Below are 16,508 nucleotides of genomic sequence, written 5' to 3'. Positions count from 1 at the left end.
CGCACTAGACCACTACCATAATGTCTACAGCAGTCTCCTAAAATTATCAAACTTACAATTTTGGCCTAGTGATCATGGTTGCCTGTCAGTGGGCCTAGAGCAGTGGTGACAAACTCGGGCCCTCCAGCTGCAGTGGATCTACACATCCCAGCATGCAGTGCCACAGTTTTGCTATTAGGGCATGCTGGGATATGTAGTCCAACAAAACCTGAAGGGCCCGAGCTTGACACCCCTGGCCTAGAGTGTGGATTTATTGTATTGGAGACTCTAGTTTATACAAGTCTGGGTGATGGGAACTGACAGCCAAGGCAGTGTCTGGTAATGATTTATAGGGTTACTATATGATGGAGTACTCACAATACACTGACTGCTTTGCACTATATACTGTATATGTAATTTCATGGTGTTTGTGTTTACAGTACTTTCTGGAAATCAGTGGTGTCAAACTCGGGCCATCCAACTGCAGTGGAACTACACATCCCAGCATGCACTGCCACAGTTTTGCTCTTAGGGCATGCTAAAACTGTGGCAGTGCATTTTGGGATGGGTAGTTCTACTGCAGTTGGATGGCCCGAGTTTGACACCACTACTGTAAATGATTCCTGTGGTCCATTGATTAGCACTGGTGACCCACATGCTCAGTATTATTAGGATATTGTAGAGAAGCATTACTGCGTGGGGTTTATCTGGTGATCATCCTCCATTAGGCTGGTACTACGATGGAAGGTGGTGCCTATGTGTTATGTCACTGACTCTCCTCTAAGGAACTAGCAGGGCTAATCTTGGCCCTTAACATGATCAACAGGAGTCCTAAAAGAAAAGCTTTTTCTGTAGGCCAGACCAGTACAAAGGGACATGGCATGGTGTCATTACATATCCTAATAGTAATCCATGCTAGTAAGCACCAGCCATCTACACACTTACATCCCAGCATGTAACCAGGCAAGTAGGCAATTGTCCATCTTAATCTATGCAGAGATGGTGTAATCAAATTGACTGTGGTACTAATTAAGGGGGTCATTCAGACCCACTCGCAAGCGGCAGTACGCTCGCAAGAGGGTCGATGTTCACCACTGTGCATGCGCACGACGGAGGGAGCTCCGTCGTGCGCGAGACCCGGACTGCGACAGCCAAGCTGTCGCTACGGGTCTCGCACCAAAGGGGGCGTGCTGTCGATGGTGACTGACAGCACGCCCCCTTTGGTGGGCGTGCCTGCCAGACGGAGGCGTTCCCATGGGAACGCCTACTGTCTGAAGCCGGCCCCACTGACATCACTAGTGATGTCAGTGGGAGTAATTTTGGCTCTGATAGAGCCAAAATCACTCCAGGGCTTGTGGCTGGGAAACCCTACCGCAGGGTTTCCGTCGCAAGTCCGATGGTCGCGATGGTCAAGACCATCGCGACCATCTTTTTGGACGCTCGTATATGCTGTGGGTGGTGACCCACAGCTATACGAGCATCCAGGAGGACGCTCCATTATAATGAAGGAGGGCCCTGATTTAGAGCGAGCGCTCTGGTCAGAGCGTCCGGCTCTGAATCAGGCCCTAAGTCATCTTTGCTTAAGCAAGGATAGCCTTAAAACCTGGACTGTTAGGGTGCCTTGAGGACAGAGTATGGAAACCACTGATCTACATTATTATAATTTGGCCTGTGTTTGAAAAAAATCAATAGACCCATGTTTTAGTATTTTTATTATTATTACTTAATAAAATATTCTAGAAAATAAATTCCAGTGTCACATTGTCCATCACAGTCATATTTTATTGCTTTAAATCACAACCATGATATTCTCCTAACCTCCTTGTTCCCAGGCTCACACAACAGTATATTGATCTACAACATGCTTTCAAATAGATTTAAAAATAATTTACTTCCAAATGAATTTAAATGTGATAAAATGAACGCATTAATACTACTGCCAGCTTAGCGTATATTTCTCGTATCAAGCTTTAGTAAAATTAGTCCTTATTTAGTTACCATTGACGTAGTGCAAGGAATTTACTAGAGCAAACTGAAGAACAATCCCAGACACTGCGATCCTCAAATCGGAGATACATCGGATGTCCCAGGCAGGCTTCTGCACCAGAGCAGCTTTCCAGCCAGCAATCAGGCAGGTTTCCTAGGGATTCAACGCTCAGCATTATAATGTAAAATGGTTTTATACTAAAGAATAGCATCCTACAAACAAGAACCACCCCTACTTTCTATAGTAGAACAAACCCTGTAAGACAAATGTGACGTGTACCGTGCTATTTTTATTTCCCTAAGCCAAAGATCTTTTTGCCACCGTAGTCGGGGGAAGGGGCAATATAATCCTTGTTCATGGAAAATATCTTTATGTGCTACTATAGACAATTGTACAAACGTAATCATCCATGAAGTCCTTTGAAATACCCAATATACAGTAGCAGAAAACATTGTTACATAATTGTACCCTTCTTAAACATATTGATACCCAAATGGATATACTAAATAATGAGAACATGAGATAGAAGATGTAGTCATGGACCTCCCAAAGACAGACAGTTATTTGTCAGCGAGTGCCGGGAACACAATAGAGGAAAGGAGAGTTCCATCAATACGTACACAGGACACAAGAAGACCACTACCTACGCTTTCAGGACACTTCGGGTAAGTTTGTGCACCTGGGGATACAGGATGCCGACCCCCAGGACACAGGAACCACATCTACGGACTTACAACTTGTAACTTTTCATCATCAGTTCAATCTACACCCTTCAAACTTCTCCCAACCATCCAAGAACAGTTTGGTGACGAACAATGCCTTTTCCAGCATGATGGAGCACCATGCCATAAGGCAACAAATGGCAACAAAAGGAACAAATCATCGAAAATCCATTGCCAGGAAACTCTCCAGACCTTAATCCCATTGATAACTTGTGGTCAATCCTCAAGAAGGCAGGTGGACAAACTAAAACCCACCAATTCTGACAAACTCCAAGCATTGATTAGAAAAGAATAGTTGGCCATCAGTCAGTATGTGGCCCAGAAGTTGATTGACAGTATGCCAGGGCGAATTGAACAAGTCTTGAAAAAGAAGGGTCAACACACGCAAATATTGACTGTTTGATTAAACTCAATGTAATTGTCAATAAAAGCCTTGACACTTATGAAATGCTTGTAATTTTATTTCAGTATACCATATGGCAATGACAGTTCACGGACTGGCAGCCAATCAGCAGTGGTGGCTTCTGATTGGCTCGCGACCAGCGCCAGATTCAAATTGCGCGGTCTGTATGTCTGGCAGACCAGAAACAAATCCACACCTGCTCATGACTTATGCAGAATTTGGAAAAGCCACTAGTGCAAAGCAGTCACTGCTCTCAGAAATCTTCCATTTTCTAGTATTCAATAAAATGCATGTCCATTGTTTACTGTACCATTTGCATTTAAAACTACCTTATAACAATTTAAAACATTACAGTCAGAAATAATGATAATATCAATCTCTTGAGACTCTTGCACTCAACACCTAAATTTATTTGTGTAATACAGACTTAACTGGGTCAAATTCGAGAGATCTACCAGAGAGTTAATTGGCATTAACAGACATCTTGCTCTCCTCTCGTAGACCTTAGCTTACCCATGGGAGCCAGCATGACTCTCCATCTCCACCCCTCCCCCAATATAGCAGACGTAAAAGATCTGAAGATGCTACTTTGGCCATATGTGGGAATTAGCTAGTAAGGATAAATGGATGCAATTTGGAACAAATGAATAACTTACAATGTGGATTCCTGTGTGTGCACTTTCATTAATTTGTTAGTTTATATATAAGGTTTTCAAGAAAAATGCTGTTAGGGTGGGGTGTTATGCTATTGCCTGTCCCTTCAGCCTCAACTTGGATCTACAGAATCCTATGGCAAACATACTAGACATCCAATGCAGAGTTTAGAAAATGGGATGTGGCCATAATCCCGACCGCAGGGATTTCTGGCGCGCAGCATACCGGCGCTGGAATCCCGACACCTGTCAGAATTCTGGAGCTAGCACCCCAACTGCCAGAATCCCAAAGGTAAGTAGCGGGGTTAGGGGGAGGGTTAGCATTAGAGGTTAGGCACTAGGGGGAAGAGGGTTAGGGTAGGGAGAGGGTTAGAATACCAACCGACCAGTGTCTGTATGCGAACCCTGTTGGGATGCCAGCCTCAGGATTCTGACCACCGGGATCCCAAGCGCCATCATCCCATACCCAACCCTAGAAAATATACCCAAAACATCTAAAGAATAGTAAACATGATATATAAAATTAATAATATTTCTTCTTCAGGGTCCATAGGGCTCCACAGGGAGACATTGAGATGTAGGTGGGACTTGAAAGACCAGACACCAACAGCAAAGCTTTTCATTCCCAGGATGCTCCAGTCCTTCCCCCTATACCCAGCCCACAGCCTGAGGGCACCTCAGTTTCGTTTCCTCTGGACGTCTGTGCTGCCACCCCATCACCCCTCCGTGGCGCCGTGACTCCAAGCCTGTGCTAGGTAGTCCCGGGGTGGCTCCGAGGGGGACTAGCTAGCAGACCCCTCGGACCTCAGACTGCAGCCCGGAATTCAGGGGACAGGTAAGGCGGAACCCCGTTCACGGGGACCCACATTGTTGCACAGTCTTGCCTCCAGTCTAAAGAGACAGACCGGAGGTGCTGATGTGGACACTGGTGTGCCCACGACTACACTAGACCACCGGGGCATAACATACTGGCGCAGGGCATTTGTAAGGAGGCCAGGGGACCCGGTGGTTAATGTCAGCAAGGAGAGAGGGCGTTCTTCCTGCAGCCCCTCCCACAGTCCAGGGCACCATTCCAGTGGGTCCTGGTGTTCCCTGGGCTGCTCCTCCCTCACCCTCCACCCCCTCAGAGATGCGCGGCAGCCATTTTCTGCAAGCAGATCTCCGGGAACGCTGGGTCCAGTCTCCCTGTATACCTCTCCACGGGCTAGGTCATACAGCGCTATATCCTACCAGCCACTGTGGTCTGTGTAGTTTTAGTGCCCATTGTAAACATGTAATGTTTTTCTGCGTTTGTATACGACTTGTGCTAGCGCTAATCTCTACTTTCTATACTGTACAGCTTATACCTTTCCCTTTATTCTACTATATTCTGACATACTAAGGTATAGGTTCATTGTACCTCACATTTCCCAGATACTTGTCAGTGCTATCACATACTTTGCACGCTACACTGTGCCATATTATCTAGGGTGTTAACTGCACTGTATCATAGTGTGTATTTTGTTATTCTTGTGGCAATGGCTGGCAGAGGAAATAACAACAAGCAGCCTGATGCTGCTTCTCCTACTCTCCTGTCTTGTAAGTCCTGCTCTGCGGGCTTAGCCACAGAGGACCTCATTCAGGATGGTCTCTGTATTAATTGTTACACAACCCCAGGCCCATCAGCCCCGGCGTCTCTCCCTCAGGACCCACCCTGGGCTGCCTTTTCACAGATGCTGGCAAAACTTGCAGACCAAGTAGCAGTCCCCATGGTAGCTCCCCCTATGGGATGGCCACAGCAGACACTCCCTGCAAATCCTTTGCCTCCCCCATGTGAGTAGACTAGCGTTCCCGCTAGGCTATTTTAGCGGGGTGCGGCGCCCTGCCCTCCTTCTGGAGGGCAAAAAGCACCCTGCCCTCCAGAAGGAGGGCAAAAAGCACCCTGCCCTCACAGCCTGCGGGTGCCGTCTTCACCCGCGGGTCGCAGTGTCCCGCGGGTGGAGAAATGTGCGGTCACCGCCGGAGAATAGACGCCGGGCGCATGCGCCCGGCATCTATTCTCCCTGTCTGGAGCGCTTGGGGGCTGCCCGGTGCGTCCGTAAGTGCCGGGCACGCCCCCAAGTATGACAAAAAAGGGGAAGCGTCTTGTAGACACGCCCCCTTTTCGGGGCGTGCACGCAAGTTACCCTCTCTAGCTCCGGCGCCCTGCCTGCCGCCGGAGCTAGAGTGAACACTAGTAGACGTACTGTCTACCTCAGTACAGAGTTTGGCTAATGCCTCTATGATTTTTCAGCAAAATGCTGAAGAAAAGAAAAGCCTTTACCTACTAAACGTACTGTGATATCTTCCCAATCCACAGAGTTATCAGCTTCTGATATATCATCAGGGGAGGCAGAAGACGCAGACCTCTCTCACTTTGACTCCGTCTGAGGAGAAGAGGAGCCACCCTCTAAACTAAATATACCTGCTCCTGTGAGAGCTGTTAAAACTATTCTACAAAAAGAAGAGGATGAACCCACTCCTAAGAAAAACACGCACGTTGTAAGCAACAAAAGGTTGTTTTATCAGAGCGTACTCACTCTGACCAGCTATCTGATCAAATGAGTGATGCTTGGAATATGCCTGGTAAAAGATTTCAAATTCCAAAACTGTTCAGATCCATTTACCCTCTTCCAACCACTGACTGTACTAAATGGGAAGTTCCCCCAGAAGTGGATTCTCATGTAACACATCTGGCTAAAAATGCCACCTTACACATTCATACTGCAACCTCCTTGAAGGAGATTACAGATAGACGTATAGAATCTTGTCAAATCTATATACTCTCTTACAGGACCTATAACTCGTCCTGCAAGGGCTACGGCCTGGGTGGCAAAAGCCATTGAGAATTGGGCAGAGGCCCTACAAGAGACATTTCCCCTGATGCTTTGAGGGAACAGCTGTCCTACATATCTCACATTAGAGATGCAGCCTCCTACTTGGGCGAAGCAGCTATGGATACGGCCCGCCTGGCCTTCAGGATATCTGCCTCTTCGGTACTGGCCCGCCGTATTCTTTGTCTTTGTTTTAGTAGCCCAATGGGTCTCATCAACCTAATCTCAACCTCAAATCTCTGAACAAGTTTATCAGGGTGCCCAGGTTTCGTATGGAAACCCTCAATTCCATTATCCTAGCTATGGAGCCTCTAGACATTCAGGACGCTTACCTACATGTACCTATAGCGCCTTCTCATTAACAATATCTCCGGTTTGCTATGCTACAGCAACATTACCAATTTCAGGCTCTGCTGTTCAGCCTTTTAACGGCCCTCCGGGTCTTTACCAAGATCATGGCAGTTATGACGGCCTCTCTTCGTCACAACAAAATATAGTGTTCCCAACCGGCGCAAAAACATGTGTTCCCCAAAGTCTTATGCTATTAAAGTCTCTTACTCAATTTTTCTTTTCCTACTTTTGATTTCGTTAAGGAAGTTTGTACATCCCCAATTTCACTCCTCCAATGACTATCTCTCAAAAAAAAGGAACAAAAAGATATAGTGTAATACTAATATAAATTAAATGTTTATTCAAATATTGCGCTAACATTTAATAGTAACAAAGCTGGCATAGATCACCATATCCAAGGTGTATCCTTAATCAAAAATTTCGCCTGAAGTTCTCTAATATTTCTCCTGATTCCCGGTACACAATTTACATCTCAAATATAATCAGAATATAGAACGAAATAGTGGAATGTTTCAAAATTAAAAAACATTTATTTCAACATTGCACTCACATGATTTGATTAATAAAAACATGCATATATCACCATATCCATAGTTCGACTAGCTATAAGGAAGTCTTTCCACTGGAAAGACCGTTAACGAACTCAAAATTAAAAAAAAGGAAAATTGGTGTAAGAGACTAATAGCATAAGACTTTGGGGAACACGTATTTTTGCGCCAGTGTGGAACACTATTTTTTGCTGTGATTATTTGAGTGCAGTGAAGGCTCTAGTTGTGTTACACAGGCAGCTTGGCACTTTGTTTGCGCATTTCTGATTTAAATTTAATTAAAATTGGCCTATCTTCTTCGTCAAGGGATCAGACTGCTCCCATACTTGGACGATCTCTTGCTGTTGGCCAGCTCCCCAGAGACTCTTCACCGCTATCTACAGGTAACCATTGCCTTTTTTTTAAATGCATGGTTGGCTGATCAACTGGAAAAAAAATCTTCCCTAGCAGCCTCTCAAAGGATGGTACATTTGGGAGCCCTCCTGGACTCTCGAGTTCAGAGAATCGTCCTAACGGCAGACAAGACACTCCAGCACAGACTGCTCCACAATCGCCGAGTGTCAATTCACTCTGCAATGCAGGCCTTGGGATCAATGGTGTAAACCGTCGACATGGTGGAGTTCACCCAGTTTCACCCCTCTCCAGGTGGAACGGGCTACCCCATATGCTCAAATCCCAGACAATGAGCCTCCCCCCCAGAGGTTTGCCTGTCCCTAGGCTAACGGCTACAGACTTCCCATTTGAACAAGGGTCGTCCCTTTGGATCCCTAACTGGACTCTCCTCACCACGGACACAAGCCTCCGAGGAAGGGATGCAGTAACCGGCCAGCGCTCCTTCCTGAAAAACAGGCCAGTACAAGTACAGTCCAACAATGCCACAGCTGTGGCCTACCTCGATCACCAAGGGGGCACTCGAAGTCAGTCAGCAATGACAGAAGTGTCCCATATTCTCACATGGGCCAAATGCAATCTCCCAGCCATCTCCGCAGTGTTCATCCCAGGGAGTCTCAATTGGGAATCAGATTTCCTCAACAGTCACGATGTGCATGCAGGGTTATGGTCTCTACATCCAGAAGTCTTTCAGTTTCTAGTGAACAAATGGGGTCTACCGGAAGTGGATCTCATGGCCTCAAGACACAACAACAAACTTCCAATTTATGGAGCCAGAACAGAAAGACCCTGACGCGGCCTTCATAGACGCATTGTCGGTGAAATGTAACTTCCATTTGGCATCTCTCTTCCCTCCAATATCCCTACTTCCTCGAGTGCTTCGAAAGTTCAGACAGGAGGGAGGCACAGTCCTGTCCATAGCTCCAGCTTGGCCCACGTGTCATTGGTACTCCTATTTTCAGAGTCTCTCCATAGACGTTCCTCTTCAACTTCCTCTACGAGGAAGTTGAAGAGGAAGGGTCCATGTCTACATCCGTACCTAGTTCGTCTGTCTTTAATGGCTTGCTTCTTGAGACATCCCTCCTAACGGCTAAGGGTTTCTCCAGCTCTGTGGTCCAGACCATGCTCTAAGCACGTAAACCGGCCTCTGCCAGGATTTACCATAGAATATGGCATGCGAATTTCTAATGGTGTATTCGAAGAAACTATGACCCGAAAGTCTTTAAAGTTTCTCGAATTCTTGCCTTTCTTCAGGCTGGACCAGATCTAGGCCTCCGCCTAGCATCTCTGAAAGTGCAGGTCTCTGCTCTATCTATCTAGTTTCAGCGCAGAATTGCTACTATACCGGATGTTCACACCTTCATGCAAGGTGTTATACGTATAAAACCTCCCTTTGTCCCTCCTGTGGCTCCATGGGATTTGTCAGTGGTGCTCCAAGCACTTCAGCAACCTCCATTCGAACCCCTGGATTCAGTGAATGTCAAGTGGCACATTGCGAAGACTCGGGTTCTTCTGGCTAAAGCATCTGCCCGTAGGGTATCGGATTTAGGGACGCTTTCATGTCGCTCCCTCTGTTTAATACTTGAGCCAGTCCTATGGCAGGTACACAGTGTGTCTGACCAGGACCTCCTATTCCTGCAGCTGTACGAATGGGATCGCAGCCGCATGCACTAACACGCCCCCCCCGACACTCCCATAGTACAACCACTGAACGGGCCATTGTTGCGTGCACCAATAGCCACCTCCCAGTCACCGCCCAGGAACACTCATCACTTATCCGCTAACCTTAACCACTTGCCTGGAATGGTCGTATGGTCAGAAATGCTCAGTAGGCGGCTGCGGGAAGCTAATCTTCCAGCAGCCGCCTATCCTACAGGGACCTCCCCGTCCCTCTAGCCTACACCTCGGGCTGGTGCCGATCACCACTGCAGAGAGAAGCAGACACCAGGGAGACATTAAGTCAGCAGCGCCTCCCCCTTCTCTGTACCTAGCGGCTGCAGGGAGAAGCAGCTGCTGGGGAAACAAGCTGCCAGCGGCGCCTCCCCTTCCCTGTACCCGGCAGCTGGAGGGTGAAGCAGCCGCCGGGTGAAACAGGCTACCATTGGTGCCTCCCCCCTTGCTGTACTCGGCGTCTTCAGGAAGAAGCTGCCACCGGGGAAACATGCTGATATTGGCCCTTGCAGTCTCACTGAACCCGGTGGCTGCAAGGAGAAGCAGCCGCCGGGGAAACAGACTGCCATCGGCGCCTCCATTTCTACACTGATCCCGGCAGCTGCAGTGACGTGTAGCCGCTGGGGAAACAAGCTGCAAGTGGCCCTCCCACTCACTGTACCTCCAGAGAGAGCAGCTGCCGGGGGTATAAGCCAGCCCCACAGTTTGTACATTATACCCAGGCAGGCTGCAGCCGCCAAGGAAAGAGTCAGGCTGCCTCTACTCACTGAAAAATAGCAGTCCCTAGGGATGGCCATCGAGTATCGATGTTTGTCAACATCAATGTTACCATCAATCGTTTTTATACATAGATGGTGGCTGGCTGAGTTTTTCCCATCGATGGCAGAGAACCATTGGTTCTGTACCATTAAAAAAATATATATATATATATATAAAAAAACTTTTTTTTTTCATAAACTTGTGTTGGATAAGTTTTAAACAGATCTTCCTGAACTAATTCAATCATAAAAAAAGCGACAATTTCTGAGAGTTTTTTGGGGAAAAAAAATTGTCAATTAAGTGGTTAAACAGATAAAATATAAATGATCCATGACTAAACATGACTTGTGTGCGCGCAACGCTCATTGATATCATGCGGGCTGATTAAGAGTTAGGAGAAATGCAGGAAAAAGCCAGTAACTTTGCACCTGGATGAAACATGCTGTAACGTAAGGGGTGTAAATACATTTATTATTTTGCATGTAGGGTAAATCCTGGCTGCTTTTGCATGTAGCCCACAAATACTGGACAGCTTTATTCTTACAACCGACTTCCTACTTGAGTTTGGACACACCACTCTCTGCCCATTTACATCTGCCACACCTGAAGCGCAACATGGTTTTACCAAGGTGCAAAGTTACTTGCTTTATTGCTTTGTGCAACTGCTGGATAAAGACGTCTAATTAGTAAGAAAAGAAGTAAACTGATCACATACAGTATATAGTGCTACAAAGTCTACAGGAGGCCAAAACGGGTGTTCTGGTGAGGGCAGTGGTATACATAGGGGCATATTCAATTAGCCGCGGGGTTTACCCCGCGGCTAATTGTCGCGCTGGTGGTGCTTCAATAAGCGGGGATTCCACGCGCGGGTGTCCACGAGACCCCGCGCACGAATCCCCGCTGACGGGCTTTACCTCGCACCTCATGTAGGTGCGAGGTAACAGCTGCACAAAGCCGCCCTTGTCGGCCGTGCGCGCGTCAGAAAAACACTGTTTCCGCACTTCTCGCAGAAACAGTGTGTTCCCGCGAGCGAGGGCTCATTTACCGGCGCGGGGAAAAAGCTATTTTATTGAATAGCTTAACCCCGCGCCGCGGGACATTCAAGCCTCAATTACTCGCGGGAGAAGTCCCGCAGGTAATTGAATATGCCCCATAGTGACAAATATTAACTACATTATAATGGTCTGTGCACAGAACATACTGGATGTGAGTGAGGGTTGTGGTATGAAGAGGGATAAATAATTAAATTCAGCTAAATTGTACAGTAAAACCTACCTTCTCTTTCTCTGTAGGTATAGATGTATTAACCAATGAGCAATAAATGGCCAAATGATAGCAAAAGCCAAGGTGCCAGATGAGATCTTAAAGGGCCACCAAGATGATTTCTGAGAAAGACAGGACAACTATATAAGACTCAGGAACAGATATTTCTAATCACTAAACAGTAGTGACACATACATTTCCAGGCTATGCGGTATAACTCTGATAATGAGCTAATAAAAGTACAGTACTACCTGAACCACTGTGAAAAATTATAATTTGTATCATTCTTGGAAATTAGGCAATTCAGGATCTATGTATATCCCTACAATGCTCAATATGAAAAAAAACTATGAATACACATACATACCCCCACACTCATAAATAGCATTACATTCTACATAAGCCCATGCATGCAGTGATTTTAAAGTCCGATTTGACCAATTTAATCCATCGTGGCTCCAAAACAGAGAGCAGCTGATCAGAGATACTCCAGTTCCTGGTGTCTGACGTTATCTGCCTGTGTATGACCGCTAATGGAGATCAAGTGCTGACTTTCTAACAGGGTTGGGAAAAAAAAAAAACTGATTTTTTTATTTTTTTTGTTTAAATCAGTTTTATTTAGATTAATGAAAAAAAAATAATAATTAATCCATTAATATGAATACGACTAAACATTGCTATGTATTACAAACCTTGATTAACCATGTTTTAATGTTTTCTAACCAGGGTTGAAGAAAAAAAACAAAAACATTTTTTTTTCTTTTCCAACCCTGCTATCTATTTTCCGGGACTATGAAGATGGTGACGAGAAAGAGTTCACAACATGTAAAGTAGAGGAGCGAGTCTTATTTTACCTTGTTAGCTGACTGATGAAACTTAGATTCCAGTAGCACTGAACTCTTCTAAAATAAAATAAAAATTTTATTTATTTATTTATTTTAAATATGGAACAAGCAAAACAAACAGGAAAAACGCCCACATTGGATAATGCGACTCCAATCCAGTGAGCTGCAGTCACAGTTATTACTTCTGTATTACAAATAAAGAGTTTGAAAGTACTATTGGCAGCACACACCAATATTTCGGGCAAGTACTTCCATATCGTTAAACATGGTATAACGCATGCTTGGCATAGCTGCGCAATGTCTCTTAGCCAACACTCAGTAATAAGACTGCTCTTCTTTTACTCACCAGGAATAGTTTGAAATATGTGAAAAGGAGAGTTATGTTAAAACATACCCTTGTTAACGTTCTTTCTTCGAAGTCCATAGGGTCCACAGGGGAGACAATGGGGTGTAGGTGGGACCTAGAGGACCGAACACCAACAGCAAAGCTATTCAATCCCAGGATGCTCTGGTCCTTCCCCCTATACCCGCGCCCACAGCCTGGGGGCAACTCAGTTTTATTAACAAGCCCAAGGCAGGACCAGAAGAGTTACGCCACATGGAAGATCCACTTCAAAGATAATGCGTCCACGATGGCCGCATTGGGGTCCCTTGTCCTGGCTCCATACTGTACATTAGAAGTTTGTGTTTGTCTCTTGAGGCCATTAGATCCACATCTGGTAGACCCCATTTGTCCACCAGAAGCTGAAAGACTTCTGGATGTAGAGACCACTTTCCTGTATGCACGTCGTGATGGATTAGGAAATCGGCTTCCCAATTGAGAATTCCTGGGATGAACATTGCGAAGATGGCGTTCGGTCCATGTGAGAATGCAAGACACTTCTGCCACTGCTGCTCAACTTCGAGTGCCTCCTTGGTATCTGTTGTGGTCTGACGCCAGAACTCGGCGAATTGAAGAAGCTGGCCTCCCACCATGGGAGCCCACAGGGAGGGGCCCGCCCAAGTCAGACTGAGGGCTTGTCCTCAGATTTGGTAGGTGGCCGTCTAGTGGCCCAGGCCTGCTTGATCCTAGGCTTGGAAGACTTAGTTGATGCCTGATGCCTTGAAAAGGACTGTCCTTAGCTTTTCCTTGAGGACGAAAGGACTGAAAGGATGACATCCGAGGCTTTGCCTTATATGCAGAGGACAGGAACGCCGTCTTGGAAGCTGCTAAGGTATTCACAATTTTGTCCAATTCTGGACCAAACAGGATATCTCCTGAATAAGGCAGAGACTCCAAAGTCTTTTTAGAATCCGCATCTGCCTTCCATGAGCGAAGCCAAACAATACGGCGGCTACTACAGAAGTGGCAGATGCTTTGGAGGCTAGGAGAGCTGTATCCATAGCTACTTCACCCAAATAGGAAGCTGCATCTCTAATGTGAGATATGTTGGACAGCTGTTCCCTTCGAAGCATCAGAGGGAAATGTCTCTTCTAGGGACTCGGCCCAACTCTCAATGGACATAGCCACCCAGGCCGTAGCCCTAGCAGGACGAGAAATAGTTCCTGTAAGATAGTATATAGACTTTAGACAAGCTTCTATCCTTCTATCCGTAGTCTCCTTCAAGGAGGTTGCAGTATGGATAGGTAAGGTAGCATTTTTGACTAAACATGTCAAGTGGGTATCCACTGCTGGGGGAACTTCCCATTTAGTGCAATCAGTAGCGGGAAGTTGGCAAAAGGAGCGTAAAAGCTTAGGCAGCTGAAATATTTTAGTTGGCATATTCCACACCTCCCTCATATGATCAGATAGCTGATCAGAGTGAGGAAATTCTGGTAAAATTACCTCTTGTCGTTTAAAGAGTGGCTGTTTTGCCTTAGGAGCAGGTTCTGTCTCTTCTATTTGAAGAATAGATTGTACAGCTCTCACAAGTGCAGGTATATTCAATTTAGAGGGGGGTTCCTCGTCTCCCGAGGGGGAGTCAGAGTCAGAGAGGTCTGCATCTTCTGCCTCCCCAGATGATAAATCAGAATCTGATAGCTGAGTGGACTGGGAAGATAAAGCACGCTTAGTAGATTTACTAGGTAAGGGTCTCTCTTTTTGCAGCATTTGCTTAAAGGCTGTAGAGGCATTAGCCAGACTCTGCACTGAGGCAGAAAGTACGTCTACTCATGGGGGAGGCAAAAAATTTGCAGGGAGTACCTGCTGTGGCCATCCCATAGGGGGAGCTTCCACAGGGACTATTAGATGGTTCACAATTTTTGCCAGCACCTGTGAAAAAGTAGCCCAGGGCGGGTCCTGAGGAGAGGACACCGGGGTTAATGGGCCCGGGGCAATATAACAAGATGCACAAAGACCATCCTGAATTAGGACCTGTGAAGTTAAGCCTGCTGAGCAGGACTTATAAGACACCAGAGTGGGCGGATCAGTCTGCTTGTTATTCTTGCCTCTGCCAGACATAGCTGAAAGAATAACGTAACACACAATCTGACACAGTGCAGCGAGCAACATATGGCACAGTGTAGTGAGCAACAGCGACATGTAGTATGTGTTAGCCCTCACAAATATATGGAGATGTGAGGTACAATTAACCCCCTTATACCTTAGTATACCAGGGTTATATCAGAAGAAAGGGAAAGGTATAAACTGACAGTCATATGAAAAAGAAAACAGACAGCAGCGCTAGCATCAGTCACATACAGTGCAGAATATACAATATAACTGCAGTGGGCACTAAAATCAACTACACAGACCGCAGTGGCAGGTAAGCTGTAGTGCTGTATAACCTGGCCCTTGGGAGAGGTATACAGGAAGACTGGACCCAGCATTCCCGGAGACCTGAATGCAGAAAATGGCTGCCGTGAGTCTCAGAGGGGGCGGAGGGTGAGGGAGGAGCAGCAAGACTGCAGTGGAATGGCACCCTGAGCTGGGGGAGGGGGGGGAAGCCACAGGGAGAGCACCTTGTCCCCTATGCAGACTTTAACCACCGGGTCCCCTGGCCTTACAAATGCCCTGCGCCAGTGCTAGTAATGTCCTGGTGGTATAGTGGTGTCCACGTCTGCGCCTCCGGTCTGTCTCCCAAGACCGGAGGTAAGACTGCGCTTACACAAGAGTCCTCGCAAGCGGGGGTCCGCCTTACCTGTCCCCTTGATTCCCGGCTGCAGCCTGGGGTCTGGGAAGCCTCTGCTAGCTAGTTCCCCTTGGAGCCCAGCCGAGAGTACCTAGCCGAGGGCTGGTGTGACGGCGCCGTGGAGGGGTGTTGGAGCAGCAGTGCAGACGTCCCCTGGACTGTCTCGTGCTGCTGCTCATAGTAGATAAATGAAAATAAACTAAAATCATAAAAATAAGCTTGGGCTGCTTAATAGCAGCCCCTCTGTTAAAACGGTGATCCAGCTCCTGCCGGACACCAACGAAACGGAGTTGCCCTCAGGCTGTGGGCGGAGTATAAGGGGAAGGACCGGAGCATCCTGGGATTGAAAAACTGCTGTTGGTGTCCTGTCCTCCAGGTCCCACCTACACCCCATTGTCTCCCCTGTGGAGCAGTAAGGACCCTGAAGAAGAAATTGTATTATTCAATAGTTTCCATAAGTACTTTATATAATACACAACAATCATGCAGAGTGAGTAGCTACCTGTGATGCAGTCAGGGCCTCCAATGTTTGCAGCCTCTGAAGGACGTTCTGCATGTCCTCTTGTAACCGCATTAGTACAACAGCAATCTGCTCATTTAGGTTGCCACTTGGTCCTCTGTCTGATCCCCAGCCCTCTCCACCACCTTCACCACTGCCCATCTGCCCCCCTCGGGATCCTTCACCTATCGGGTTCATACGGTATGCTAGTTGGATGAAAAAATAAAAAATAAATCAATTATAATTAGGAAAGTACAAAGATCTATCCTACCTCATTCTCTTGTCAGAGACATTAACATACTGGCTCACAAAACACTCCTATCTGCACATTGTAAGTGATAAGCACATTGTTAAGCAGGAGGGGGCAGCCAATCAGCTAGAGCCCTAGTCTGGTCACACAAGTGTGTGGACAAATGGGGCAGATCTGGTCACTCGTGCTCGGCCATATCCTTGGATGCAATCACCATCCAACAGGA

At 46.7% G+C, this 16,508-nt stretch overlaps 1 protein-coding gene across 5 annotated transcripts in view; it reads right to left on the bottom strand.

Annotated features, from left to right (window-relative positions):
* Positions 1–1,740: 1,740 nt before the first annotated feature.
* ACBD5 (acyl-CoA binding domain containing 5) overlaps positions 1,741–16,508 on the bottom strand; it is a 39,700-nt gene continuing 24,932 nt past the window's right edge. For 4 of the 5 annotated variants that reach the window (XM_088457839.1, XM_088457841.1, XM_088457842.1 and 1 more), the window contains 4 exons: positions 16,036–16,238; positions 12,433–12,480; positions 11,591–11,700; positions 1,741–2,119 (listed from right to left, as the gene is read on the bottom strand). In XM_088457839.1, coding sequence (XP_088313965.1) covers positions 2,107–2,119; positions 11,591–11,700; positions 12,433–12,480; positions 16,036–16,238 — 374 coding nt within the window. In that variant the 3' untranslated portion in view covers positions 1,741–2,106. The remainder of the gene's footprint in view (positions 2,120–11,590; positions 11,701–12,432; positions 12,481–16,035; positions 16,239–16,508) is intronic. The other variant, XM_088457843.1, reaches the window with a different exon arrangement.

Source organism: Taudactylus pleione, unplaced genomic scaffold (genome assembly GCF_031769625.1).
Source record: "Taudactylus pleione unplaced genomic scaffold, aTauple2 ptg000788l, whole genome shotgun sequence".
Classification (NCBI taxonomy): domain Eukaryota; kingdom Metazoa; phylum Chordata; class Amphibia; order Anura; family Myobatrachidae; genus Taudactylus; species Taudactylus pleione.
This window is presented reverse-complemented; position numbering and strand designations above follow the sequence as displayed.